At 46.2% G+C, this 27,393-nt stretch overlaps 4 protein-coding genes across 8 annotated transcripts; 2 read left to right on the top strand and 2 right to left on the bottom strand.

The window, feature by feature from the left end:
• Nucleotides 1-3,311: 3,311 nt before the first annotated feature.
• Nucleotides 3,312-9,592, bottom strand: spint1a (serine peptidase inhibitor, Kunitz type 1 a). Of its 4 annotated transcripts, none has more exons than XM_076161501.1 (11): nucleotides 9,476-9,592; nucleotides 8,748-9,214; nucleotides 8,055-8,212; nucleotides 7,771-7,912; nucleotides 5,635-5,802; nucleotides 5,376-5,423; nucleotides 5,126-5,257; nucleotides 4,971-5,021; nucleotides 4,702-4,872; nucleotides 4,445-4,501; nucleotides 3,312-4,323 (listed from the first exon to the last, which is right to left on the bottom strand). In XM_076161501.1, exons 2-11 carry the CDS (start codon nucleotides 9,160-9,162, stop codon nucleotides 4,136-4,138), a joined length of 1,530 nt encoding a protein of 509 aa, XP_076017616.1. In that variant the 5' UTR covers nucleotides 9,163-9,214; nucleotides 9,476-9,592; the 3' UTR covers nucleotides 3,312-4,135. The 4 variants fall into 4 exon arrangements, with proteins under 4 accessions (XP_076017616.1, XP_076017619.1, XP_076017618.1 ...); XM_076161504.1 differs by having other exon boundaries at nucleotides 5,376-5,420; XM_076161503.1 differs by having other exon boundaries at nucleotides 8,748-9,179; nucleotides 9,476-9,568.
• A 2,079-nt stretch (nucleotides 9,593-11,671) lies between these two features.
• ppp1r14d (protein phosphatase 1 regulatory inhibitor subunit 14D) lies at nucleotides 11,672-17,386 on the top strand. Its single transcript, XM_076161509.1, has 4 exons — nucleotides 11,672-12,148; nucleotides 16,514-16,594; nucleotides 16,738-16,770; nucleotides 16,861-17,386. Exons 1-4 carry the CDS (start codon nucleotides 11,969-11,971, stop codon nucleotides 16,930-16,932), a joined length of 366 nt encoding a protein of 121 aa, XP_076017624.1. The 5' UTR covers nucleotides 11,672-11,968; the 3' UTR covers nucleotides 16,933-17,386.
• Nucleotides 17,387-17,590: 204 nt separating this feature from the next.
• zfyve19 (zinc finger, FYVE domain containing 19) lies at nucleotides 17,591-22,480 on the bottom strand. Its single transcript, XM_076161505.1, has 11 exons — nucleotides 22,276-22,480; nucleotides 22,062-22,183; nucleotides 21,676-21,729; nucleotides 21,101-21,267; nucleotides 20,862-21,010; nucleotides 20,460-20,568; nucleotides 20,120-20,335; nucleotides 19,824-19,900; nucleotides 19,470-19,571; nucleotides 19,217-19,377; nucleotides 17,591-18,994 (listed from the first exon to the last, which is right to left on the bottom strand). Exons 1-11 carry the CDS (start codon nucleotides 22,327-22,329, stop codon nucleotides 18,919-18,921), a joined length of 1,287 nt encoding a protein of 428 aa, XP_076017620.1. The 5' UTR covers nucleotides 22,330-22,480; the 3' UTR covers nucleotides 17,591-18,918.
• A 90-nt stretch (nucleotides 22,481-22,570) lies between these two features.
• On the top strand, nucleotides 22,571-26,091 carry bub1bb (BUB1 mitotic checkpoint serine/threonine kinase Bb). 2 transcript variants are annotated; one of them, XM_076161507.1, is made up of 9 exons: nucleotides 22,571-22,660; nucleotides 23,359-23,518; nucleotides 23,623-23,682; nucleotides 23,775-23,919; nucleotides 24,017-24,213; nucleotides 24,300-24,463; nucleotides 24,544-24,734; nucleotides 24,851-24,951; nucleotides 25,361-26,091. In XM_076161507.1, exons 2-9 carry the CDS (start codon nucleotides 23,373-23,375, stop codon nucleotides 25,638-25,640), a joined length of 1,284 nt encoding a protein of 427 aa, XP_076017622.1. In that variant the 5' UTR covers nucleotides 22,571-22,660; nucleotides 23,359-23,372; the 3' UTR covers nucleotides 25,641-26,091. The 2 variants fall into 2 exon arrangements, with proteins under 2 accessions (XP_076017622.1, XP_076017623.1); XM_076161508.1 differs by having other exon boundaries at nucleotides 22,604-22,708.
• Nucleotides 26,092-27,393: the final 1,302 nt, after the last annotated feature.

The raw sequence follows: 27,393 nt of genomic DNA, 5'->3' as shown, positions 1-27,393 counted from the left end.
TAACCGCTCAAACATCTTTGAGAAATGAGAAAACCTCGTGATGCTTTCAGAGGCTCCTGGAAATATGGGAATCTGTGAGTTTCGACTACTTCAGTAAACATAACTTCCCTCACTCACACATTTTATTCTATTTATTCTGTAATTATGATCAAATTCAGATATACTTGTATTGTTTTTTCGTTTTCAGAAAAATGTTGGCCTGCTGTACGTGGACTCGACAACTCACTTCGTCTAGAAGTTCCAAATTTACGAGGAGTACCTGAAGTAAGCATAGGAACGCCTGCTTTTGACAGGCCAGTGATCTTTAGGTGGATGTTTGTGTTTTCATACTTCTGCCTGCATGTTCTGGATTGTTGATGCAGGTTTTGATGTATTGATGTATTTCTATTACTTAAACTATTACTTTGCCTCCACCAGGTTCTTTAGATTAGATTAGTTATTTAGATTGAGCTGTCATATGTACACATTCCATGAGTGCAAGATTGGGAATTTGGAAAGTTGACTTCACAGGTCAAAAATAGAATTATGATCTAATATTTTGAAATGTCAAAGGTTATGTTTAAACAGTCATGTTGTTTACACATAGTTGAAGTTATGTCAAACATATATGCTCCACTCATATCAACTACAAAAGCATGTATTTAAAGGTCGATATATTCTGTTTTTCAATATTTAAGTGTGTGTTATATTTCCAGATGGGTCGCTCCGGCCTTTGGCAGGCTTGTGAACCGACCTGAGAGATTGTAACCCTGTCAGATACATTTATGAGGGTCAGGTCAGAAGGAAAGTTCCCCACAAAAGCTTCAGTGAATCAATTGGGTGGATGCTAATTTATGTGAGGCTGATTGAATAGAAAGAGGAGCTTTTACTATGCACAGCCCCCTCGCTCCTTCTTTCTTTACAGATTATCTCAGCATCCCTGGCTGTGAAGAAAGCAATATGCTGGGCCATGAAGATGCTTTCAGGGTTACACACACAGAGGTCTGATTGATTACATTAACTCATTGGCCCTGTGCAATGGGAGGTTAGAAACCAGCCCTAGGAAGAGAGGAGAGGGCAGGAAAGAACGACAGAAAGAGAATATGAGACAAAAGAGGGCAGAAACGTTAGCAGAGCCCTGGTCTGTCATCGTTTGGCAGCAGGGGCAGGTTTCCGTGTCACACCTCCGCCTCCTGCCGGCGAAGCTTGCTCACTACAGCGTACCTGTCCGTCTCCCCAGCTACCGCAGTGTACTCTGGGATTTGTAGTATCCGCGTTGATTAAAAATCGTCTCCAGCTTGGCGCAGTGTCACAGCTGATATTCACTTCAAATTTAGAAATGTCCCCCCGCCCTCGGTGGGTAATGGTTTAACCCGGATCAATAAAGTTCACCTGGAAATTTGCGCGTGTGTTCCCACAACGAGATGACAGCAACAGGTAGGAGCCACACGCTTCTGCTGATGGTGTTTAGCTGGAGGATGTTTAGTGTTTACAGGACTTTAAAGTTTAAGGGATTGAAGTTTAAATTTAAACTTTCTTGCTGAATGTTGCGCACTTGCACACACTCACTCTAATGTGAATGTAACATTTATCTGCGTTTGTTATTTTCTATAATGTAACATTTATGTTGTTTTCTATAGTGTAACATTGATCTGTGTTTATTTTCTACAAAGTTGCATTTATCTGCGTTTGAGTCCAGACAGGCTGAAGTGTCTGGACTCAGCTGGAGACCTGCTGGCTAACGGGGCTCTGGTCTCACTACTGTGAGTTACATGTGTGTTTGACTTTTAATTCAAGTCAACTTAATTTGTAAGTCATAGCAAAGGGCTTTACAGGCCCACATCAGGTAATTTTAAATTGCAACACTTTGTATACTGGAATGTCCAATGTTTATCCAAGTTAAATTTAGGTTGGCTAGTCTTTTGCATTAACAAATCCAGTAATCATCTCCAGCCGAGTTTACTGTCTTTAACTTATTCCCATTTGATTTCAGCATTTCCCTAACGGTCTGAAAATAAAACTTATTTCTTTACATTCTGTCATGTCTCCACTGTAAGGCGCTGTAGAACCTCTCAAACTCCTATGGTGTAATATGGCAACACGTCCATCTCTGATGGAAGTACCAGGTCCGAACCCTGGTGGGAGTAAACTGGTTTTTATTATGTCCTGCAAACTTTCTGACCTCTTACAAGGCTGTGCAGATTTTATTATGTCAGATATTCAGGAAGTGATTCAACTGAGATTAAAAGTCTTAAAGAGTTGATGTGTAATGTAATCTTGTTTAAAAGCTGTTTATCAGGGCCTTTAAGGCTTCATGAATCCCATAGAGAAAAGAACAATAGCTTCAGTCACATCATTGCAATCACAACACCACTTTAGAGATTCAATTAGATTTTAATTTCACGAATGCATTTTCAAAGCAGACCTTCTGTTCCCTTTAATTTCTTTGTGGCACGCTCCTTTTGCATTATTCACCTGGATTTGTTTGTTGAATTTTGAAACAATTGTCAATACACAAATGTCTCCAGATGCTCCGACCAATCAGTGCAAAGTTTAACTGCTCCAGTGGGAAAGACTTCCTCTCTAGCTGCAGCTTCAGATTGTTGCCTCAGAGAAGTGATGGTGCTTTCAAAGGCTGATGTTACATTTACTGTTTTGCTCACTGATCGTACCTGCAGCCTGTGGACCCTCTCTTCTTCCTACTGGCTGCTTCACTCCTCCTCCAGCTCACTGGACTCCTGCACAGCCTCCTCCTCCAGCTAGTTCACTACCTGTTCAATCAGAATATAAAGTTGTGCTTCAGCAAGTTATTATGTATCAAGACTATAGTTGAGTGTTCTTAGTGAGGTCTGTTTTCAGGACACTTGACATGTAACTGATTGGAAGCCAAGTAACGCCTACTGTAATCAAATGTCTCCCTCTTCTGGTGATAAAAGGGGAGTGCAACTGTCCTGTGTTCATTTGTGATTGCGTATTGGAAGCAGAAGGTTGAGGGTTTAATTCCAGGTACAGGAAACACTTGAACATCACATTTCAGGCACTTGTTCAGCATTTAGCAAACATGTTAGTTTGCAATCACATTTTCTACAGGAAATGTATTTCTAGTCTTTAGCTTTGCCACAAAGAGTTGGTTTGAAGGGTTAAGTGTCCATTTCAAGCTTTTATGCACAGACTGTGGGCAGAAATGTGATTCTATAAAAGGAAGTTTGATAGTTCATTCATCAATCACACTTGAAATTCAACTGAACCTGTATTAAGTCACAATATGTAGAAACACCACCAAACTATTAGATCAGTCAGTCTAAAGGTTCTCAGACAGACACTCCAGAACATTGAGGTCTTTTTCTTTTTTTATTCAGAATAAACATTGTGGTTCTGCTAAAACAATAGAAAACTGTCTTATGTACAAAGATTCTATGAGTAAAAGTCCAAGAAACAGTTAAGTTTAGCTGTAATATATTTGTCCCTAAAACATTTTCAACAAATTGATAGAAAACAAAAACCTTCCAAAGTGACTAACTTCCTCAGAATGCTATTATGTACAACATCATCTACGTGTGTGTGTGTGTGTGTGTATATACTCCCACAGGACTCAATAACAATGCTGAATAAAACACAATGAACACAAATGGAGGGGAGGCGATGGAGACACAGGACTTCACTCAGCTGAAGGAGGAAACCAGGAGATGTTACAGATCCACATCACTGCTCAAGAGATCTAAAGCTTTACAAAGGGACCAGCACAGATCGACTGACAATAACTTAATCATTACCATCTTTTAAACACCTACTGACTGACAATCTGACCCCTTTTGTAAAGCAAACGTACGGCCTAACAGCTCCAGCAGTAATGTGGTATCCTTGAAGTATTCAAGCTTCACACTTATGAATCTCCTCTTTATACCTGAGCACAAATTATAAACATATAATTCAGGGCCACTGCCATAAAAACAAACTCAAATCAATCAAAATCAAAATAAAAGATATAACGTCGTCATCCGCCTTCTGTGTACATCGTCTGCTAACCCCTCTAACGTTCCAACATAATGAACGGATATTATCTGAGTTCGTATCGTACACAACTACAAAGGTCTGGCAGCCAGCGCATTGGGACCAGGCGGGTCTGGGGGGGTAGAGGGGGGGTCTGGGGGCGGGGTCAGATGGACTTGGTGGTGGGGTTGTAGACCAGACGCTCCCTGTCCTCCAGCGAGGTGACCTGGGCGTTGTTGGCGGGCAAGCGCTGGTGCTGCTGAGTCTGTTTCTTTCCTTTCACCATGCAGTACACCAAGATGCACAGCAGGATGACGATAGCCAGAGCCAGCACAGCAGCTATGGCTATGGTAGCTGCAGTAGAGAGAGGAAGGACACTTGAAACTCTATCATTTGGTATTCAGAAGACATATTAGAATACTAGTACCAACAGTGCCCCCTAGTGGTACACCACACATCTTTATCTCTTATTTACCCGCGTGATTGTCAGCCACGCTGCGGTCAAACTCGCCAGTTGCAAACACGTCCTTGTCTGAAAGAGAGGAAGAAGACGTCACACTCGGGGGCAGAGCTGCTGCTTAGGGAGCTCCATCGCAACGCAGCGGAACAAAGGCCGACTCAGAACAACACAACAACAAAATGAGGATGAATTCTCAAGGGTGGAACAAAAGCCGGGTCAGAAACAGGGATTTGTTCAACCAAACCATCCGCCTCTGTGCCCTGCAGACCAACCTGTAACGCCCCGGCAGGTTTTCATGCAGGCGTCCTCCGAATCAAATCTGTTCTCGTTCCCCTTGCAGCCTCCGTAGTTGAAGCGCAGGCAAGCCTGCTGGAAGGGGTTGTAGTACCACCGGGTGAGGCTGTCCCTGCAGCTTCCTGTCTCTGGAGGCTGAGTGCAGCGCTCTGCGGAGGACAGAGGAGGAGACAGAGGGTCATGGGTCAAATACACTGACAAAGGGGGTTTTGAGGGCACATTTACAAACTTAAAGAGGCCAAATCACCTTTCTGCTGATTCACTTGGATCTCCAGCAGAATGCGGAACTTGTTGGTCACTGATGAGAGAGGAGAGAGGAGAGAGTTCACGTTGGTCAGCCTCTTGGGTGTCACGGCTGACCGATATGGAAACCAGGCCTAGTTTGCGTAGCACAGTACTCACGGTCTTCGCACTTGGCCTCGTCCGAGCCGTCGCTGCACTGCTTCTCCTTGTCGCACTCCAGGCCCGGGTCCAGGCAGCAGCCGTTAGCACAGGTGAACTGCTCCGGCGTGCACGTGACGCCACACGTTTCCCCTGGGACACACAGAAACAGAGGATTAGACAGGCAGTTGGGTAACACGTGGACAATACACTGATTCGGGAGGTAAAATTGTGTCGGTAGGTCAAAAGGGTCTAAAGAGAACAAACACACCTTTAGCTGCAGGGATGGGCAAACCTCGGCCACTCTTCTCACCGCCTTCTGAAAGGGAAAACAAAATAAAGTTAAAATAGATTGACTATATTCTCTCATCTCGCCTTCTTATTCTAATCTAACTTTTTAATAAGAAAAGAGAATCATGCCACTTCCATTAGAAGCAAAACCTTCTTAAAGCTGCTTTGAGGTTCGTGTTTACATTTTTAAATCTGTTCCATAAATGCATCGTGTGTGTGTGTGTGTGTGTGTGTGTTACCTGAGCCGGAGCAGGCGTTGGAGCACTCCTTCAGGGTGAGGTAGTTGTTGCGGTTTCCCCTGCATCCGCCAAAGTTGAACTCCTCGCACTTCTCCGACGCGCCATTGTAGTGCCAGCGAGGGAAAGAGCCGCGACACGGACCGATCTTCATCGGGACCATGCAGTGGTCTGGAGAGGAGAGGAGAGGAGAGATTAGAGTCCAATACATGAACATGCTTCTGCTTACACCGGCTGGAAAGTGAGGGTTAATTCATGTTGGACCAGCATCCAACATGACATCATAACTCTTTGTATTCATTTAATATTAATCAAAACCCAAAACGCCAACATAACACACATATAATGGATCTTCCTTGACATACATGTAGTTGTCATGGTGGTAAAATAACTTTAACTGACTCATGTCGTCGGTGGATTCATATCTATTCTCTTCAGATGGAACTCATCCAAAATATAATAAGCAATCTTCACCATCGTCTAAGAGGAAGCAGTCAGACTGATAAAAGCTGTGGTGGGTTTCTGTTCTTTACTTTGACTGAACTTCCCATTTACTGTCTGGACTCAGAATAGTTATGCAGGCAGGCAGACAGGTAGACAGACAGACGCCAAAATGCAAATCAGGCCATAAACAAATGAAACGCAACAGGAAAGGAGGAAGGGTTGAGTTTCGAAACGCCGCGAGGTTCAAGAAGACGCCTTCGTCCGTCAACTACCAACGAGACTGTAACAATAAATCAAAACATACTGAAGGAATCTTTAGGTCGCTGGCATTCCCTCACTTTTTCCACTCTGCCACATTCCTGACACAATTCCACTCACAGGCTTGTTAATAGGTAAACCAGCCTCTGAATGGTTAATGGCGTCCTCTCCTTGTTCTTTAACACTCTACACACAAACGCCAGCCTCAAACATTGTCCCCAGCCAGAGAGAAAAGAGAAAAGGCCTCAAACTTGACTTTTCCACAGCCGTTTTTGTCTTTTATTGAAACCGAGGATCAAAGCTGTGACTTGAGTCCTCTTGTTTGTGAAACCTAAGCGGGAACCTGACTGACAGGTTCTGTGGAGTCGGGGGTGGAGGGAGTGGGATGTTACCCGGGTAGCAGTTTCAAAAAGGAAAGGCAAAAAAAAAAAAAGAATAGCTTGGTTACACCGCTTCCGTTCTCAGCTGAAACCGATTTCATAAGTGGGCGGAGCCATCAGAGTAGGCACCTTCACCGCCGCCGCTTCCTGTACGGCTTTCGATGAAAGGACAGCGGCTCTAACACGGCAGCAGGGATGTGACTGAACCAAACCAAAGCCCTCATCACAGGATCAGATCCCTCTCCTTTCTGCTTTCCCTCCACGCTCCACTTGCCCTCGCCGGTTTCCCTCTTACAGAAGCTGAACCTTGTGTAATCCGTTCACACCGCCAGCGCTTATCTGCTCATCTCTCTGTGCTCAGTGCCGTTTCGTCATTCAGTCCTGTGGTATTAAGCCCAGCGCGCCTCGACAGGTCTGATCACGACTCAAGCAGCACAGGTTCCCTGTTGCGACAAACAATGCCAAGACGACTTTCCCAGGAACAAAGTACTACTGGATTAGCGTCGTTAACATTCCACAAATTGGCATTAAGTAACCAGAAGCTTTGAATGATTTGGAAGAAACTGCTTCCTGTCATAAAACCAGTATGGAATTTAAGCTTCAGATGTTTGAAAGTAACACAACTAAAGTATTTTCATTGGGATAAAAGGTGTGATGCATTCATGTGCGTGTATAATTCACCCTGAGGACAGAGGGACATCGTCTGTCTGTCTGCCTGTCTCACCTGCAGTATGTCCCAACTACAAACACCAGGCAGGTGACTCTTGTAAAAGTCAAAAGAAACGTCAACAAATACAGTGGAAGCATTAGTCAGGGTTTACAGTTTGTTATGACTCAAAATGAGTCCGAGTCTCACCAACGCCTCTGTCAAACCACCGTCCCCTCTGTCCCCCCCCTCGTCCATCCACTGTACACTGCATCAAGTCCTCTCAAGTCATTCAGTCACAGCTCAAATGTGCCGATCACATCAGATAACACCCTCACAGAAACATTCCGGTATGAGCTTGTTGTGCCTCGTTTGTTTTAAATCCAAACCCCTATGGAGAAGAAGACTCACCCTCAGATTGTTCAGGAGTCAGAACCAGGATAGTGATCTGGGTCGAGTCCGACTGGCCACTGGAGTCTGTGACAGTCAGCTGGAACTTGTAGACCCCAGATGTCAGATTGGAGACGTTAACCTGGTCCTCAAAATCAGTTTTCTACAGAAGGATAGAAAGGAGCTCTGTTACTGTGGGGATCAGGTGTGTTATCACAGGTGTGTGTAAGTGACGTATGTTCAACTAGATGAAATCATGATGAATGAGACTTTGATCACGTTGGCCTCCCAGCCTGGTCTCTCACCGCGATGATGGCAGTGGGGCTTCCAGAAACCATCAGCCACTGGTATGAAACGATCTCTATGTCGTCTTTGCTCTCTATGCCGTTCAGTGACACGCTGTCCTGAGGCTGGACTACGCGGTCCGGCCCGGCGTCGGCCACCGGCGGGCGGTCTTCTTCATCTGCAACGACACCAAGGCATCAACATACAGAGACACAGACAAAAACACCTGAAGAGGGCTTCCTGTGTCGCAAAGGAGGTGGGAAGGAAAACAGAAACCTGAGCCTGAGCCAGGGGCCATAATAAAGCCTGGCATGTGTGAACATGCTGCAGGTTCCTGCTTTGAGCTTTAAGCCCCCAACCTCCACATACAGACTGTAAACTGGGACCAGAAGAGACCAAAATGGGGTCCCGGGGCCTCCAGAAACCCTTATAGAGGAGGTAAAAGGGAGGCATGCTTATTGACTATTAGGCCCTCTACATGTTGCCCCAGATTAACTGTTTAGGTACACAAAGTACTGTTTACATCACCGGTTTAAAATGAAAACAGGGCCTAAAGAGGCATGTGGAGCCAAACTAAGGCTCCTGACACATTCAGGGACATCAGTCATGAATCTGAGCATCAGTGTGTGTGTGTGTGTGTGTGTGTGTGTGTGTGTGTGTGTGTGTGTGTGTGTGTGTGTGTGTGTGTGTGTGTGTCAGAGTTCGGGTCTTACTTCGAGGAGTGTGCACTTCAAGGTAACTGTCATACAGAGACTCCAGTATGTAGCTGAAGTATCCCCTCTTCCTCACGAAGCGGCACACGTACTTCTTCTTGTACAGGCAGTCGAACAGAAAGCAGGAGTCGACCGAACCTTCCCCGGTACCGCTCTGCATGAACGCGACGTTACACTTCGGGTCTTTGCAGCAGGACACCACGCAGTCCCGGTACGTCTCCACCTTGGGCGGGGAGATGAACGTCGCTCCGCCATTCACGGACTCGTCGGTGTCGAGAATGAAATCCTCCCGACCCGGTTTGAATTTAGCCAGACATTCGTCCCCGAACTCCTGAGCCCAGCTGCGGTTCGGTAACAAGAGAAGAAGCAGCAGCAGCGCGAGGGCTCTGGAGAGACCTTCACGGAACGGAACCATCGTAAGAGTTTGTGGTGCTGTAATGAAAAAGCCGATACTATCCACAGATCACCTGTAAGGACAATTAGAATCGATCAATAATCCCAAGGCCAATACAGATAAGTAAAAATCGATGTGCGTTCGGGCCGCTCAAAGACAACACTCCGCTTTCTTCTTCTTCTACTCCTCTTAGATCAACCTTTAATGGTAGTGACGTCAATCGAGGTCCTTTCGCGTGTTAGACGCGTTTGTTGTCCCCAAACTTTCCGCGGTGGCTCAAACAGTCGTTTGATTTCCAAACCGCAAACTCTGAAACACACACCGAGCCGATTACCTGTTAGATTTCGCTGGGAGAATCGTAGGCAGGCGAGGACATTACTCAGGTGAGTCACTCTACCTGAGGAGAGATACAGGAAGTGAAACTCTACTCCGGGGACGCCACTCCCTTCTTCAGACAAGACGGAGGAATCTAAGCAACACAAAATAAAGCTTTGACTGTGTGACAAACAGACACGCTGTCCAGACTCTAATTGACTGAGACAACAACGAAGACCCATTGACTAAATATATGACTAATCACCACTGCAAATCATTCATAGACATGCATTTGTAAAATACACCCAGTATGTCGCAGTACTTAGATCTGAAATGTATTCAGTTAATAATAAAAAAAAACTTAAATCGCTTTTTCATACTGTAAATTTGTATTCCCATTACCCGTGAAAGCACCGCCTGCACCTGTTCGACATTAAGGGTCCCTAAAGGCATCATCACTTTGTGACAAATTAGCGACTGGACCAAAACAAAGATGGCAAAAGCAAATCTAAATACAAAATACAGAAAACAGAAAACAGAAAACAGCTATAATATGATGGCAACACGTGAGAAACTGTAGATTTAAATGAGGTTCATCATATTAATGTAATACCAAAGGTACATTGATGGAGTTCTACTATTAAAGTTATATATTTATGTATTTTATTATGTGACATTCCGGTCTTTAAACCAACACCCTTCTATAAGGTTCAAGAAGTGAACAAACACTGACTTAACCTGTTCAGCTTCATGCGCTGCCACAAATTTAAGCAAAGTTCCAGTGGGTGGCAGTGTGACTCCAGCTAAAGATGAAGGGGAATCAGAGAGGGGTTTCATTTTGAAAAATTATCTTTAAAACATGAATTCTCTGCCATTTCCTCTTTTATAAGTCATCAACACGTCATCTCAATCACATTCCGTAGTGTGCATTAGTAATGTTGCGCAACCTATCCATTCAATGAGTCATCAACTTCCGTATAAGTGATGAGTCATGCAGGATCCCATCATCGGCACAGAGGAGGAGGAAGGAGGAAGAGCAGGTTCACCTGAATGAATATCTGTAAAAAGCAGAATAGATGAGTTTAGATTGAACTTTAATCCCATTCAAACCCAGTAAATGAATAAAAGTGTCAAGCCCCTGGGCAATTAAAATGTTTGAGCACTTCCATCTTTGTCTATTAGATGAACCAATAAAGCTCACATGGATTCAGAGACTCTGCTCCCCCCCCCCCCCCCTCACCTCGATGAGTCAGCCTGTCAGGTCGGAGGTGAGGAGGCCTGTGAGCCGCCGTCCTTCCTCAGAGGAGCAAGCAGCCAGATGAATGAATTTGTTTGCCTGGAAAGGTGAGCTGCTAAAGGCGCTCAATTATTCAGTGTTTGTAACAGACGGTGCATCAGTGGGTGAACATGGATGATTGATAGTCTCTGCCAAAACAAAAAACTCAACCTCATTGTTCATATTGTAATTGGATCTGTGGAAACTCTGCGGCGAGCTCTCATCGCTGTCTCATGTGTAATATTTGGCATTAGAAACTACGACTTTGCATTTTTGACCTTGGGTTACGCGGTGATGTCGGTGTTTGACTCCCCGACGATGAAGAGTTTCAAGACTTTAGTTTGACATTTGCTTTCCAAATGACCATAAATGGCAAACGCCTGTTCATACATTTTTGATGGAAGTGTAACTGAGGATGCCAATTTGACTTCAAGGCTTATTAAACGTACACCTGATGATGGCTGATAGAAAGGAGGAGGCAGCTCTCACACCAGAGGAACCCTGGCTCACCTGTCAGGGGGACACGGCTATTGTCAGGCGTGTGTGTGTGTGGTCACGAGAGAGTCGGTAGATAAATGCTTTACATTCCCCTGCTGAATGAAAACCTGCAGGTGTGTTGACATGTAAGTCGTTGGCAAAGTGAGGGATGTGTGTGTGGTCCAAATCTTCAATGAATAAATGACTCCATTTCACACACTGTCAGCGTCAGAGTCATAGGCCAGACTTGATTGCTGAGTTTGCCCTCTCACCCATTCCCAACTCTTTATCACTCTAATTGACCTATGCTCTTCCACCTGCTATAACCCACAGAAAGAGAGCAGAAAGCCAACACACACCCTGTAATGTGCATGTACACACACACTTTAAGTCACACACACACACACACACACACACACACTCACACTCTGAGGCATATCTCATTACCGTCCTCCTCCTGATAGTGCAGGCGGAGGGTGTTGCAAGAGGAGGAGGGAATGACTGCAAGACAGTGAGCTTTAGAGAGAGAAGGAGAGCCGGCAAGAGAGAAGGGAGAGAGGAAGGGAGCAGGGACGCTCAGTGAAATAACAGGAGACACGCGTGGGAACATCAGCCCACCGGAACAAGCAGGAGAACAGATAGAGCCAGAGCAGCCAGGAAGCCAGTGTGCAGGACGGACGTGTGTGTGTGTGTGAGTGTGACTGCGAGCACGCTCAGCTTACGCGTGTATTCCACGGTTCTCCTGAGGCCGTGGTAGCCATGGCGTCAGAGCCTAGCACCCAGTCCAGGGTGATGTTCCAGGCAGCGGACAAAACGGAGGAGCCGCCACACCGCAAGCTGGGCAAGCTGACAGTCAAATACAACCGCAAGGACCTGCAGAGGAGACTGGACATCGAGGAGTGGATTGATGGGCAGCTTCACCTGCTGTTCGACTGCGAGGTAGGGCTGGCACACACACACACACACACACACACACACACACAAAACAGAGGTAAACTATGCCACATGCCAGAGGATGAGATGAGAAAGACAGCAAGGAGAGGCATCGTGCTGCATTCAGGTGTCTGTGGTGATCTATCTATCATCCATGCAGGAGGAAAGAGATTACAGCAATCTAACACAGAGTGGGTGTGGAAGCAATAAGCTCTCTCCCTTTATGGCTGCAGTTTTTGGCAAAGCCTGAGCTCTTGTGACAGCCCGGTGCTGCAGGGATGCACCGTGGTGTTGTTCTGGCTGCCGTGTGATAAGACAAACAGGGTTCCCTACCATGATGTCACATCTGATTGAAGCTATTAGGAGGCATGCAATGACGTAATTAATTACTTATTAATTAAAAGTGAAAGGGCTTAGATTACAGGATCAGAAGTATTAAAAGCAAGAAGCATCAAGCAGGACATGAGACGATTTAACAGTGAGAAACACCACCACAAGTTATATAAGGAAGAAGGAGAGAAGGATTTTCAAAATAAAAGTGGTCAAAAAGTGGGCCTCTTTGAGTGTGTGTGTGTGTGTGTGTGTGTTAAATGATGAAGCAAGTTATGTGAAGCTATAAAGCCGAATTAATTAAGAAATCAAATGCTTTTACTTCAGTAATTCCCTCATCAGGATCTAACTCTGTCCCTGCCTTTTGGTTTGGACTCTGCCTCACTCACACACTCACAACTATGACAAGTCCAGACAGAGAGAAGGTTACAACTCCACTCACAACTACTGTACTGGGATCGGCTTTATTGTGCAAACTGACGTATTTTGGCCCAAAGCCATTATCGGGGTCAGGATTCGAGTCCAGACAGTCCTGGGCTCGTTCACTGCCCAGCCTCAGCAGGGTGCCAGGCTGCTCCGTCCCTTCACCCTGCCAAGGAGCCTCTTCTACACGGCACAATGGCGGCCAAAGGCGCCAAGTTCTCAAATGCAGATCCTTCATCGTCTGTAATCAAACAGCAGCTGTTAGTTTAGAGTTCAGGTACCTGAGCTCAGCAGGACAACTATGAACTCTGAATAGCTGTGTTCAGCTTCTTCTTCTTTATCGTCAATCAGGTTGGTGTAATTCAAACACAGAGATAAGTGTGCTATTCTTGGTGTCTAAGCGTTTCATCATCTCAGCTTTATTCCATTTCCTCCCCACACCTTCTTCCCTGCGGTAACGTATGGTAATACGCCCATGAAGCTGATTAGGGCTGAATGAATCCCATTATCAGAGAGCAGGACGTGCAGATAACACAAACACATCTGAGGCTTTTCCTGTCCTCACTCTTTTCATCTTGCCCCAGAAACATAGAAATTAATTCAGATCTGCATTATGAAGCTGCTCTGGTTTGGGCTCTAACATAATCTGTCATTAATAATTTGATAACAGATAGTGTGTGTGTGTGTGTGTGTGTGTGTGTGTGTGTGTGTGTGTGAGTGTGTGTGTGTGTGTGTGTGTGTGTGTGTGTGTGTGTGTGTGTGTGTGTGTGTGTGCGTGTTCCCTTAGCTCCCACATTGGGGGAACCCTGGAGGGGGATCAGACCTTTAAAGGTGGTGATGGGATAGTATAAATGTATGTAATCGTGGCAGTGCCTGTGATTGAAACAGTAAACAGTCCATCAGGATCAGCTTGAACTCTTTGCTATATGATACATAAAAGCCTTCTTGTCTTGTCAGAATGGATCTTTAGCCGCTGCTATGGGATCAGGCATGGCTTGTCCATGTGCATTGGCCAGTGTGATGAATTTTGCATGGACTCAGGGGAAGGTTACTCTGTTGCTTCTCGGAGTCTTCCGCGTGGAAGCATTTACCATCAGTCCCCTGTGTCCCCGGCTGAATTATTTAGCTCCATCTCTAATTCATACCAGTGCTGCCTCGGTCTGGAGTGGCAGCCGTCTCTGCAAACTTCACACCTTTGGAGGGAATACTAAACTGAGAAACAAAAACTTATCAAAGTGCCTGAACACACACATGTGGGACACAAAGGGACACCAATTCAGTCCTCCAAGTTCAGTATTGACATATGAACATGAATGAAGGCAAATCTTAAAATTGGGAAACGGCAAACAGACAATAGACGGACCACAAGGCCTGTTCAGTGAATAGTGGATACATTTGAAACACGCGCGCACACGCACACGCGCACACGCACACGCACACGCGCACACGCACACAGAGACACAGAGACACAGAGAGAGAGAGACACACACACACACACACACACACACACACACACACACACACACACACACACACACACACACACACACACACACACACACACACACACACACACACACACACACACACACACACACACACACACACACACACACACACACACACACACACACACACACACAGTGGGGTAGAAATGAAGTGTAGCTAAGAGTCCACAGTGCTGTTTCAGCTGTTTTATAAAAAGGATTTGGCAACAGGATTCAGATCTCTTCACACTCTCTGCCCTTTGTGCCATTGCTCACTTAGAGAAGTTAATGAATATTTGGCTTAGCAGAAAAAGTTTGTGCCTCTGACAGGAAAAAGGAAGCATCTGATAAGAGAGACGCACTCGCTGGAGTTTTCAAAACAGCTCGGTTTCCTGGGCTTGGTTTCCTCCAAGTTTGAGCCATAATCTGCATCGTTTATGATGACCTCATAACACAAGCATCATTACAATCCAGCCATTAAATATCCTGTGTGAAATATGGAGACACAACAGGTTTGACACAAAGAAGAAGAGAAATCAAAGAGATAATAACCCTAACAGAACTAATCTGAAGTCCTCAGGCGGTGAGTCGCCCTGACAGGAAACGCTTTGGACAACAGAATAATGCTGTACTCATGGCAACCATGAAGCCCGGCTCTGAATGATACAGTCAGCTTTTAAATCCAGCAAAAATCTCATGACCCAAAATTGCATTCCTTTGAGAAACACTTTAGTATTCATGAATTCTACTATTAGTGCCAAAATTGGTTTTATCGTCCGTCTGGCTTCAAACTTCAAAAAGCTCCCGAGACGTTTGCAGCCCAGAGGCTCCATTAAAACGCTATATTCCTCCCACAACATACAGAACTCCTGAAAGCTGAAAAGCACAAAATCCTCAAACTTCTTTCATTATAAATGCAACTCAAACCAGAGAAGATGTGTCTGATTAATATTCAATCCATCATTGGGCAAGCAGAGGAGGTTTAGACAGTGAGTAGTTAAAGGTACAATGCAGAAATTGGGACGTTTACCTGTTTACCCCTCACTCATGTAGTACAAGCACAATTTAAGACTACACAACACAACAATACACACACACACACCTCTACAGCGGAGTCCAGCCCCGTGTGGCTCTTTGCATACATCAGCAGAATCACGCAGGGGTCCAGGCTGGCAGCGTGTATGAATTAGAGTGAAGCACAGGGGACTCTGACGGTGGGCCGACCCCCCCGTCCCCCCCGTCCATTCTGCAATTCAGCACTTCCTCATTGATTAGCTGTGAGCTCCACTATGAAAACTCCCCAACTGGAAAATATTGCTCTTAAAATGAGGTCCGGCCTGTCAAACGTGAGTGCACACCTGCTGACTGCAGATATCGTGACGTTCAGGATTCTTCCATTCCGCCCCTGAAAGGTGTGGATACGAGGCCCGGGATATGAATTGATTAGTTGCCATAATTCCTTTGTACGAGCCGAGTCTTTGAGGCCAATTTCACAATCTCTCCATACGGTTGGCAGGTACCCATTAATCTTTCAGTGTTCTACCAGCCTGGTTGACTTAACTGCAGGGTTTAGGCCGCTGCTAATGTTTCAGAATGGAGGGTTTGTGTGGATTTAGAGTGAGAAGTCTTCTTCGCCGCAGTGCCAGAGAGCCTGAACCCGCGAGGAAGAACACATTCATAGGAAAATATTTAGAGTGGAAAGGATCTCCAAGTAATGGGCTGAGCTCAATGCCAGCTGGGTAAACCATCCATGAAATCAGATGGTGGCATGTGGCGGGCGCGGCCTCATCCAGCCCTCATGCCTTCATGCCTCATTATTCATGCAGCCTGCAGGATTCTACAGGATGGAAAATGTCTTTTAATTTCGGTTCCACGCAAGATTGAAGCTGAAGTTTTGAATACTAATTGAGGTGTCACCGCCTTAAAACCGCGACGCCGTGAACCGTACACCGACGCCACTACTACAGCCAGCATGGCGATGAGGTTTGGGTCTTTGTAACCCGCTAACCTCACTCTCATGCCTCTGAGCGACAAACTACAACACAGTTTGCCGCAACCGCAACTAAAGACAGAGAAACGGTGCAAGATTTGTCTTCGCGAAGTCTCACACTCTCCTCTCTCGTCCACGCAGGAGGAGGAGATACCAGAGATCGAGATCGACATAGATGAGCTGCTGGAGCTGGCGGACGAGGGGCAGAGAAGTCGGCTGCAGGTGAACTCACAATATCTAGCACGAGTGCTGTTAATAGTTTAACAAACACTCCTGGAATCCGGTGTTGCAATGTTTGCAGTGAAAGAGTAACGTCCAATCTTGTTAATGAGCCTCTGGATTTGTTTGTTTCTTCTCTTTGATAGGAGTTGTTGCAGGAATGTGGCAAGCCAAAAGAGGTGAGTTACAAACACAACATTACAACTTCAAACACATGAGGTCAGAATGAGGTATTACCTGTAATGATTGCTCCTTTCCCCCCGCTGTAGGAGTTTATCAACGGGCTGCTGTACAGGATAAAGGGCCTACGCAAAATGTCAGGGCCCTTGATGAGGAAATAATAGGTCAAATTAAGATATGAGACAATGTGGATCCTCTTACTTCCTCCCATGCATTAAGTGTTTTGGATGTCTGTTAGTGCGATGCCCTCTTCCCCCCCTCTCCCCCCTCCTCTTCCTCTCCCCGGCTCAGCGACAGAACACCAGAGCAGTCGGGTTTAGAATGGGGTTTTTATTTCATTTCATTTCAATGAACGGACAGCTATAACATTTAGTCTCCCCTCCCTCTCCCCCTGTGATGAAGATGTACTGACTCCTCCTCAGATGGACTGGTTGTTGTTTTTTTTTCAGTTGCCTATTTATGTAAATAAGTGCTTTTTGTTCTGATAACACTGTTGTATGTCCAAATAAAAACATAGAAGTGGAACATTTTCAAGACAAAGCTGTGAGCGCGTGGTCAGAAAGGTGACATCTTCATGTCCAATCAGAGCGGCGTGTGTCTTTATTGGGTGTATTACATGACATCACCTCTGCCTTTGAAGGATGAGCACAAAGAGCCGCCTGGAAGACAACAATATGTCCTAATGCCCGGAGACAGAGACAGAGCCAGAGACGGCTGCAGGCTCTCGTTACAGCGCAGCAGCGGCGGCGGCGGCGGGTCAGCATTTCACTCCCAGGATGCACTATTCCCTTTTTCTGGTGTTAATTTTTCAACAGAGCGATGGAGACAAAGGAGACGTTGACATGTGAGAGCGGCTAAGAGTAAACACAGTGGAATCAGCAACAGGAAGGCTCCATTAAGTACGCATCCATTATCCCCATCCATTTCCTGTGTGTGGTCGGCGTATGACACGGCCAGACTTGGCAAACACAGCGACGGCCCCGCGTACGGGCTTAATGGAGGGAAGCCCCCGGAGGAGAGAGCGTGATTATGGTTTCTCCCCCAGTTAGTGAGACGGTAATGCACGCTGATGAAACTGCACTCTGGCCCCTCTGTCTGTCTGCCTGCCTGTCTGTCTGTCTCTGACTAAAGGGCTCCATTATTCTGTCATTTTCTGCCCCCCCGTTTCCACTCCCGGCTGTCTGACACACACACACACACACATACATACATACAGAATACACACGGTCGCGTCTTTAACGCAGAGATAGAAGCGTTAAGCTAAGACTTCAAAGTTCAAATTAGAACAGGGAATGCTTATCACTTGTAAACATTTGTGATTAAATGGAATAAGTAAGGCAACACTCTCTACAACAGGGAACAAAGCCTGCAGTCATCCTTTGATGCTCGCTTGCTCGCTCCCTCCCTCCCTCCTCTGTGCTTCTCTAACCCAGAGCCGACGGCGGTCCGGGGAGTGTGTAGTGCAAAGCCGGTTTGACGTGTGCCCCCGTTGCCTGTTGGGACACACACACACACACACACACACACACACACACACACACACACACACACACACACACACACACACACACACACACACACACACACACACACACACACACACACACACACACACACACACACACACACACACACACACACACACACACACACACACACACACACACACACACACACACACACACACACACACACACACACACACACACCGTCTGTGCTCTGTAGCAGTGCAGTTTGGATGAAAGTACCATCGCTGTCTATCAGCCTCTACCACTTTGAGTTCCGTATAGCTATCAGATTATATACATGTTGCGTTAGGTGAAGTGCTGCTAGTTAATGTCACTGTGTTCATGTCACCCTGTGTCAATAGAATCTATGCAATCTAGCGTCTCATGAGCTATTATGGAAAGCAGATGCTACTCACCCCGGGGGTCCACACACACACACACACACACACACACACATTCATTCATTCATTCATCATTCTGGTGAGCTTGGATACGATGAGTTAAAGGATCCTCCCTTGCTTTACACACTCCAGTCCGTTGTTTCACCATATTCCCAGCAGAGAGGTCACTCGGGGCTGAAGCACAAACCTAACGATGACGACGGAACCTGACAGGGTCGACCAGCACAGTGGAGTCTCCTCATGTTTTCTTCTTCTTGGGTGCGGTGTAGTTGCTGGTGCGATGCTCCATCCTGTCGTATTTATCATGGCCTTCCCTGAGGAGATAATAGAGTGTGGATTGATAATTCATCACACTAAATACTTTATACTCCTGCTGCTTCACAGTGTGGCAGCATCCTTTACCCCCCCCTCTTATCTGGGTCACGGTCTGCGTTCACAGGCCAGATACACTCTGGCAATGATTTCCATGAAACTCTCTGATATCAGCAGAGAAGCTGAACTCGGCTCTGACGTGGAGTGAAAGTACTCGATCGTACCTGAAGCAGCGGTTGCAGTATAGGTCTCCATCACAGGTGTGACAGCGAAGGATGGCGTCGTGGTTACAGATGCAGCACCAGGGAAGCTCCTCCTCCTCGTCGTTGTCCGACTGCTGAGCTCTTACTGCGCCCGATGAAACCCTACACTTGGGTGCAGGAGCCTGATTGATTAAAAAACAACAACAACAACAGATCAACAAAAGGATCCCATGGTATTCTAACGCGATCTGAATCTGAAATCTTTTCTAAGTACCGGTTTCTTGGAGGTGGCTCTCTTCTCTGTGTTCCTTGGTGCGCTCTGCTCTATGGGGATGTTGTAGCCACTGGCCTCATCCAGAGCAGCTTCCTCTGAGAGCTGAAACATGAACGCATAAACGCAGCTTTACTGAGTGGCTGAAACACACAGCAAAGTGAGAGTAAACAGTAAAACAGCAGCCCCTTGTGGCTGCGATAATGAGCCTCAGATCAGCCTGATCCTCAAGGGCGTGACCACCTGAAGGAACACAATCCAAACTGGTATCTCACCGCCGCGTGTTTAACATTCAGATATTCCTTCTCATATTGATTTGATGAGTGTGTGTTCTTTATTTAGGCTTTAGGCTCAAACCTGTTTTAAGACTCTCTTTACTGCCTCTTCTTCAGTCTCCTCATCGCTGTCTGGGTTCTGTAAGTCCTCCATGGTTACTAAAGGTGACACAACAAACACAGCAAAGTCACAGATGGGGTCACTATACCACCTTATACCAAAGTGAATCTCATGCTCTGGTGCGTCTTCAGATTTGGGGGACGTTAGAGCAGACAAGCGGGAATCACAGGTGGGCTTATTAGGCAAAGAACATTAAGGTCATATTGAAAGACTGCAGCACAGAGACACACACACACACTGACTGAAGTGTGCTGTACCTTTGTCTGGGTCCTGCCCCCTCAGCTGTGCCAGCCTCTTGGCCATGTGGAGGACCTGCTCCTGGGAGTGGTGCTCCCTCTTCAGCTCCTCCATGGCCTCCTCCAGCACACGGCTCCTCTCAGCCTCCAGCTGCTTGGCCGGGTCCTCACCGTCTTCCAAATTGTCAAACTCGCCCTCCTCTCCCTTGTTGAGGTCATTCATGGGACCGTCCAGACCTGCAGGATGGGTTTACAGGTTTATGGGCATATTTGGGAGAGTCACAGAGTAGCTGAGTAAAAGCAGTTTAATGAAGCATCATAAAGAATCCAGGGGCTGAAATCAACAAGAGTAAAATCTTACTACAGTCGGGGTTTGGTTGGTGATTGTCTATGGCAACTTCCTCAGTCATCTGAGTCATCAGATCATTCGCTCTTTCAGTCTGAGTCCTATTATCTGGAGGCTGATGCACCTGTACAGACCAGCAGAATGTGATGGGATGTTATGGGATGTGTAACCTGTAGCTCTAGGAAATATAAACTGTGAAGCGAGTAGCAGCATGAATACACACATGACCATTAACACGATCGTAAACCACAGCGAGCATCAATCAAACAAGCACCACCTACACCCTCAATCACAGTGCCACATGAAAGACTATGAAAAGAACACTTTGGAAATGGACTGTGCTTTTAATTTTGAGTTTCAAGCATTTGTGAAAGTTTGCCTTTCATATTTATACAGTATTTCATGCAGTGGACTCACGGCTGGGGGCGCTTGGGAAGGTGCAGCTCGCCCTTGCAGAGCAGCCAGGCGGTCCTCCATCTCCCCTGCAGAAGGCACAGGCTGACTTGGGGCTTTGAGAGCAGCAAGACGGGCTTCTATCTCCCGCTCTGATGGAATGGACTCTGCAGCTGAAGGCAACAGTTCACAGTGATGTAAGAAACATGAACGTGTGTCTGATTCAAAAACAACAGTATCTCCACAGATTACAGCTTTATCACCCTTTGGCGTGTCGTCTTTCAGCCGCTGCAGCCTCTCAGCGATGGCCTGGTCTTCTTTACTCAGGCCTTTGGTTGGAAGAACGCCTGCCTTGGCGTTTCTGCTGCTGCCGTGGGGAGCAGGATGTTTGGCCTGGCCCTGCTGCTTGGCCTCCAGTGCAGCAACACGTCTGCAGAAAGAATAATTACGTTTAGGTACAGATGTTGACCAGGGCGTTTCCATGAGGTTTAACACTTCCAAACCAAAAACAAACACAGGTTGATATGTTATTATAGGTTATATTTATATTTAATCTGGATGATAAATGCATTTGCTTGGCATCTCTTATCCAGGCTGAAGGCTCAGACATCCTCTCCTTTATAAGCTCAATCAATGTGTGGCCTGCAGATAACCTGAGGCTGTGTTACTATGGTGACACACATCAAAACCAGGCCTCCACTCTCATCCAGTTACAGCCTTAGAAATGATAAATCACTAACTGTCCATATGTACAGTGTACATAAACATGTTAGCAAAGAGCTCATGTTCATCTACAGGTCACATGGAAGACAACACACACACACAGTAACAGACTCACTTCTTGTAGTTTTCTGGAGGGGACCATCGCTCACTTTTGCTTGTTGATTGCCCACTGAAATAAAATTAAGCCTCAAGTTTAATGATCTACAGATTCTAGGGTTTTATTACTGCATGTTCAAGGGCTGAAAGACACCAAAGGGTTATACAGCTGTGATTTAAAGTGATATAAGCTGTGGCAACCTGGTGTTTACAATATGAGCCAAGAAAACACGGAATAAAAAAACATAACACAGCAGGCGTGCTGTATTGAACAGCAAGTGTGACGTAATAACATAACCGTGGGTCTGATGGTTAACACACATTTAACATATTACTAACACATTAATGTTGAACAGTCCCATTCGTTCTGCAGGTTCAAGTTCAGGGCGTGGGTGTGACCTTTACCTGCTCAGGTTGCCATGGCACTGCTTGCAGACTTTCTGCTGCGTGTTGCCACAGCGAGGCACCACAGCGTTGAAGTTCAGGCAGCCGGAGCAGAAGGAGCGGCCGCAGCTCTTACAGCCCAACTGGAGGCCATCAAACACACAGCAAAGCTCTTTAACCTAATATTAAAACGTGTTACAGCTGTCATGAGCGCCATTAGCCATCACTGCCTTACCTCCTTCCTGAAGAGGCTGAACTTTGAGGCACAGGAGTAACACCGGTTGTCCATGTCCGCGCACGTATGGACTCGTGTGACGGACGGGGGTGTTTCGGCTGGATTAAACTGGTTTAGACTGCGTAAATGACACAACTCGCCGATATTTACGGCAAGCTAGCTCGACAGCTCGCCCCACACAAGCACGCATTATCAAAACAGGAAGTGTCCCGGAAGCAGTAGGTGGTGTGTTTATCTTGTTCCGGTCTCTCACTCAACCAATCAGCGTTCTCCAAATTCTCTCGCGGGGCTCATTCAAAACACGGGAGCGAAGTTATCGGCCTCTGCGCTCGCGCTTTGCTAACCGCTTTAGCTGGGAATTCTTGGTGAAAACCGGAAAAAGAAAGTAAGATTTACGAGAAACTACAGTTTTGTCCATCCGGTTGGTTAAAAGGTGCAGCTGGATTATTTTTTATAATAATTTAGACATCATTAACACCGATGGAGTTAGCTACTGGCCGAGCTAGCTTATGTCGTGTACGGACTGCGTTACTAATATGTACTAAGCTAGCAAGGCCGTCAGTAACCATGGCTACACAAGTCCTTAATTTTCTTTATCCTGCATTAATATGCGAAAGATAATACTTTACTGTTTTAGACGAATTGTTTTTATTTGTAAGGGACCATGTACAGTGCTGTATTCAAACTTATTGTACCGCAGTTAGCTTAGAGCTCATTAACATCCGCACTGTATTCATGTTAAACTAAATACAAATGTACAAAAACAGTCACTTTGCATACTGAATTTAAGAAATAAAGAGAGACAATAAAGTTAAAGATTTCAATCACATGCAGTACTGTGGGATTTACAAACAAAACTATAATCTTTCAATTCCTTTTTGAAGAATTCAACTATTTTTTATCCCCTTTAATCCAATATAACTACGTCTATGCATGTTAGCGTTAGTTCATTAGTAATAAGAAATGAATGCATTTGAGAGTTTGACTGCTATTCAGCCTGAATTCACTCAATTCAGTGAGACTGCAGTAAAGACACTCCATGGCTGCAGACCCTAACCTGACCCTCTCTGTGCTGTGATGTAGCTGTGGTGCTCTACATGATGGCTGAAGGAGGAGATATGGACTGGGAGCTCAGCAAAGAAAACATCCAGCCGCTGAAGCGAGGTCGAGCCATGGCGGCGTTACACCAGGCGCTCAGCCAGCAGGAGGAGGGCCAGAGCGCCGCCACCGACCAGCAGAGACAGTATGAACACGCTTAGATACTCTACATCTATCTGCTGACCTCTGAAGTCCTAGTTTATAGCTTTTTGCAACAGTTATACACGTTTTGTGACTTTGTCTCCACAGGGCGTTTGAGTGTGAACTGCGGCTGTACGACGGCGAGGATCCGCTCGATGTTTGGGATCGGTAAGACCCCAAACCTGACCAGTGTGTGTTCAGAGCTCTGCCATGTTGTGCAGTAACGTGACATCATCGCTCTGGTGGTTCTGTGCTCACAGGTATATAAAGTGGACGGAGCAAACGTTCCCTCAGGGAGGAAAGGAAAGCAACCACGCCACATTACTGGAGCGGGCGGTGACCAAATTCACAGAGGAGAAGAAGTATCACAATGACCCTCGCTACGTTGACCTCTGGATCAAATTTGTATGAGACTTGCTGTATAAATCTAAATACGCTTTCTTGCTTTGACACACAGATTCATTAGATTTAGTGTCTTTACCTCGTCTGTGTGTTTCTTTAGGCGGGGAGCTGCCAGGAGCCCTTGGACATTTACAGGTACATGGAAGCCCAGGAGATAGGAGTCCTGCAGGTGTCCTTCTACATCGCCTGGTCTGAGGAATACGAGAAAGTGGGCAACACGCGCCAAGCAGACATGGTCTACCAGGAAGGCTTCAGGAAGTCTGCTGAGCCACAACACAAACTCCAGCAGTTTCACAAGTATGGATCCGTCCCAGTGTTTGGAGAGAAATAGATCCGGAGTTCCCTCACTCAGATGTCCTAAATCTCTGTGTCTTTGTTCTCAGGGCTCTGCAGGCTCGCGTGTCCCGGCAGGTGATGATGAGTGTGATGGACGTGGACAGTGACGAAGAGACCAAACAGCCCGAGAGAATTTCTTTAGTTGACCTCAAGCACAAAGGGAAGAAAAAGGCCATCGCTCCGATCAACAGAACCGGGCCGGCCATCAAAGGTGAGCTGAGCACAAACACGTCCAAACGATCGTCTGGGGGAAAGGAGCTTGGTGTTAATGTGTGATGGATTTGTGTTCAGGTATTTGCGGAGGACTGCCGGCTCAGGGGGTTCCTGCCCTGGGGATTTCAAACAGTCGCGTTTCTGTGTTTGATGAGAACCAAGCTCACAGCTCGGGGGCGTCAGAGCCTCAATCGGAGTCTTGGGCTCCCCCTCCCACTTCAAGAGCCAAGGAGAACGAGCAGAAGGCTGAGAAATGGTGCGACGTGAAGGTACGGGACCGAGCAACGGCTAGTAGTAGTTATAGTTGAGACGAAAATCTGTTTGTTTGGAAACTTGCAAAGTCGTTTTAAACATTTTGTTGGTGTTCTTGTTTCTTTGATCCTAGATGCCCCAGAAGTCCAGATTTGGACGCACAGTTATGGCTCCGCCCCCTCTGAAACCCACCTTCCAACCGTTTGTTGACGAGTCAGACCAGCTGCCAGCAATGTGAGTACATCATAGCTTTAAAGACCCCAAGCTCAAATATTATACACAACATCAACAACAACAACAACAAAAACACGCCTGTGCACAAACTAGAAGAAGCTCAGTGCTGAACACACACAGCGTGCTAAGGTAAAAAACAAAGCAACTATTGACGCTTCAATCAATAATGGAATGGAAGTTTCAATATTACTTTGAAAGTTGCAATAGATTATTTTCTTACTTTCTGAGATAGATCAATAATGTAACAAACAATGTGACCTTGACTAATCCAGCTATGATCCGAAGATATTCCTGCAATAAAAGTTCTGAAGGCTAAGTTGCTGTGTGTGTGTGTGTGTGTGTGTGTGTGTGTGTGTGTGTGTGTGTGTGTGTGTGTGTGTGTGTGTGTGTGTGTGTGTGTTTCCTTCAGGACTCCATGTAAGATCAACCCTGCAGTGAACACAGTTTTATCAGCACTCAAGCCTTGCAAAGAGGAAACTCCTCTAAAGAGGCTGCAGGAGCATCAGCAGCAGCAGCAGCAGGAGGCGGCAGGAGGAGGAGCAGGGAAGGTGCAGGAGCTCAGCATGTACTGCAAAGAGCTCCTGTTCAGCGGCGCCTCTGAGTTCTGCTTCGAGGAGCTGCGTGCTGAGCGATACCGTCAGAAGATGAAACACCAAGAGGAAGAAGCAGCCGCCGGAGCTGCAAACTGACACATCTCTGTTCAAACCAACAGCTTTTAGGAAGTTCAACCCCAAATGATGTAAAATTACTGTAATTTACTTTGCCTGTTGTAAATATTCTCTCCAAAGTCTTGTAGTTGCTCATAACGATAAAAGCGCCAAAACGGGAGGCCTGTGTTTTGAATTAGTGTTCGAACACTTGTGTCAACCAACTCACTACGACACAAACAAAGACATTAGATCTGACTGAACCAGGCCTTAACATTGTACATACTTTGCAAACGGAGCGATTCTGAAAGAGGTTCTGTGTGTTTTTCTCTGTAAAATACTTCCTGCTGTTACTTCTAACTTCACTCTGAGGCTGTTTATCTTTTGTTATGTAGAAATGTGTTTTAACCACGCTGCCTTCTGAAGCTGATGTCATATCTCTGCTCATGTTTCAGTGTAGTGACTCGTCCCTGATGCTCAATAAAAAAAGATGTCCGGGTGACCACTAGGAAGCATTATTTGTTTGGGAGACCTGATGGGGTTTGCAGTACTGCTCTGTCAGCATAGGACAGGCAGGGGGAAGCATGGATTGCATTCAGGTGATGGTATTTAGTTTACTAATGGGGCGCAAGAGCAGTTTAGTGCTGCAGTTCACAGGAAAACACTGGCAGCTGGGAATGAATGAATATGTACTGAGACGCTCATAAATGTCATCAGCATTGCAGCTTGTCCTAATGAGACGACTCCATTACGGCTCCACGCTGCAGAGCATCATCAGACTCTGGGAGGGAGGAGGCTGTCAACAACCAGTTAAGAAGCTCCCAGACATTTATGAGCCAATCACATGTCCAACTGGGCAAATGTTAATTATTGTCCGGGAGTGGTTGCTCAGAACCCTGCTGACTAGAGCGGCAGGAGTAAATCTAATCTACTGTGATGATGGGATCCACTTCACACACACACACACACACACACACACACACAGCGGGCTTGCAGGACAGACTTTGATGAATGGCTGGAGAGTGGTTGACTCATTAGCAAGTGAAATCCCCCCTTCGCAGTTGTGGGCCCAGCACACTTTTAGTTATTCCCTGGAGACCACTAGACTGATGCACTACAGGATGCGACCATGCTGCTTTCAGGGACGCGGGGAGAAAAGCACAGGCTTTAATCTCGTTTTAAAAAAAGCACCACCGACTGGATTTTAGCGGCTGAACATTCCCATTCTAATAAGCCAATATAACCACATCATAATGCATCCTCTATGGCCTCCTACTTGGCAGGACTTATTAAAAGCTCATCCCATGAAAGCGAGCAGCAAATGACTTGATAGCACTTCAGACAGAAAATCCATAGCGTCTCTTGTGCAGCTGCGGGGAGATGAGTGGAGCGAGCTGCCTTCTCTTACTGCGCTGGGCTGAAAACCTCAGAGGGGAGCTTTTATCCAGCACTCTTACACTGATGGACAAATACACTCAGGCTGTTTGGGCCTCATTTTACTGTCGGCACTATTAAGCTATTTGTGTGGTTTGTATTTACGCGCACCGGTTAACAGCAGGTTCTTAGCTCGACTTCTACATCGCTCAGAAACGGCACGAGGTCGGCGATGGAGAGGAGAGAGTAGAGAGGAAGCTACAGATTTAGACAGAACGGAGTTATTAGGGACACGAGGTCGGGATTGAAACAGGATTCACAGGTTTGGAGTTTAGGCTGAGCCCCTGGAGGCTGAGCCCCCGGAGGAAGAGACCCCTGACTGATTCACCCTAAACAATAGATGAATTGAAATGCAAACAAT

The sequence above is a fragment of the Genypterus blacodes genome, unplaced genomic scaffold (genome assembly GCF_046128005.1).
Source record: "Genypterus blacodes isolate CSIRO-AG114 ecotype Tasmania unplaced genomic scaffold, CSIRO-AGI_Gbla_v1 ptg000112l_1, whole genome shotgun sequence".
NCBI classification, from domain to species: domain Eukaryota; kingdom Metazoa; phylum Chordata; class Actinopteri; order Ophidiiformes; family Ophidiidae; genus Genypterus; species Genypterus blacodes.
Note: the sequence above shows the minus strand (reverse complement) of the source record. Positions and strands in the feature narration are given on the sequence as shown.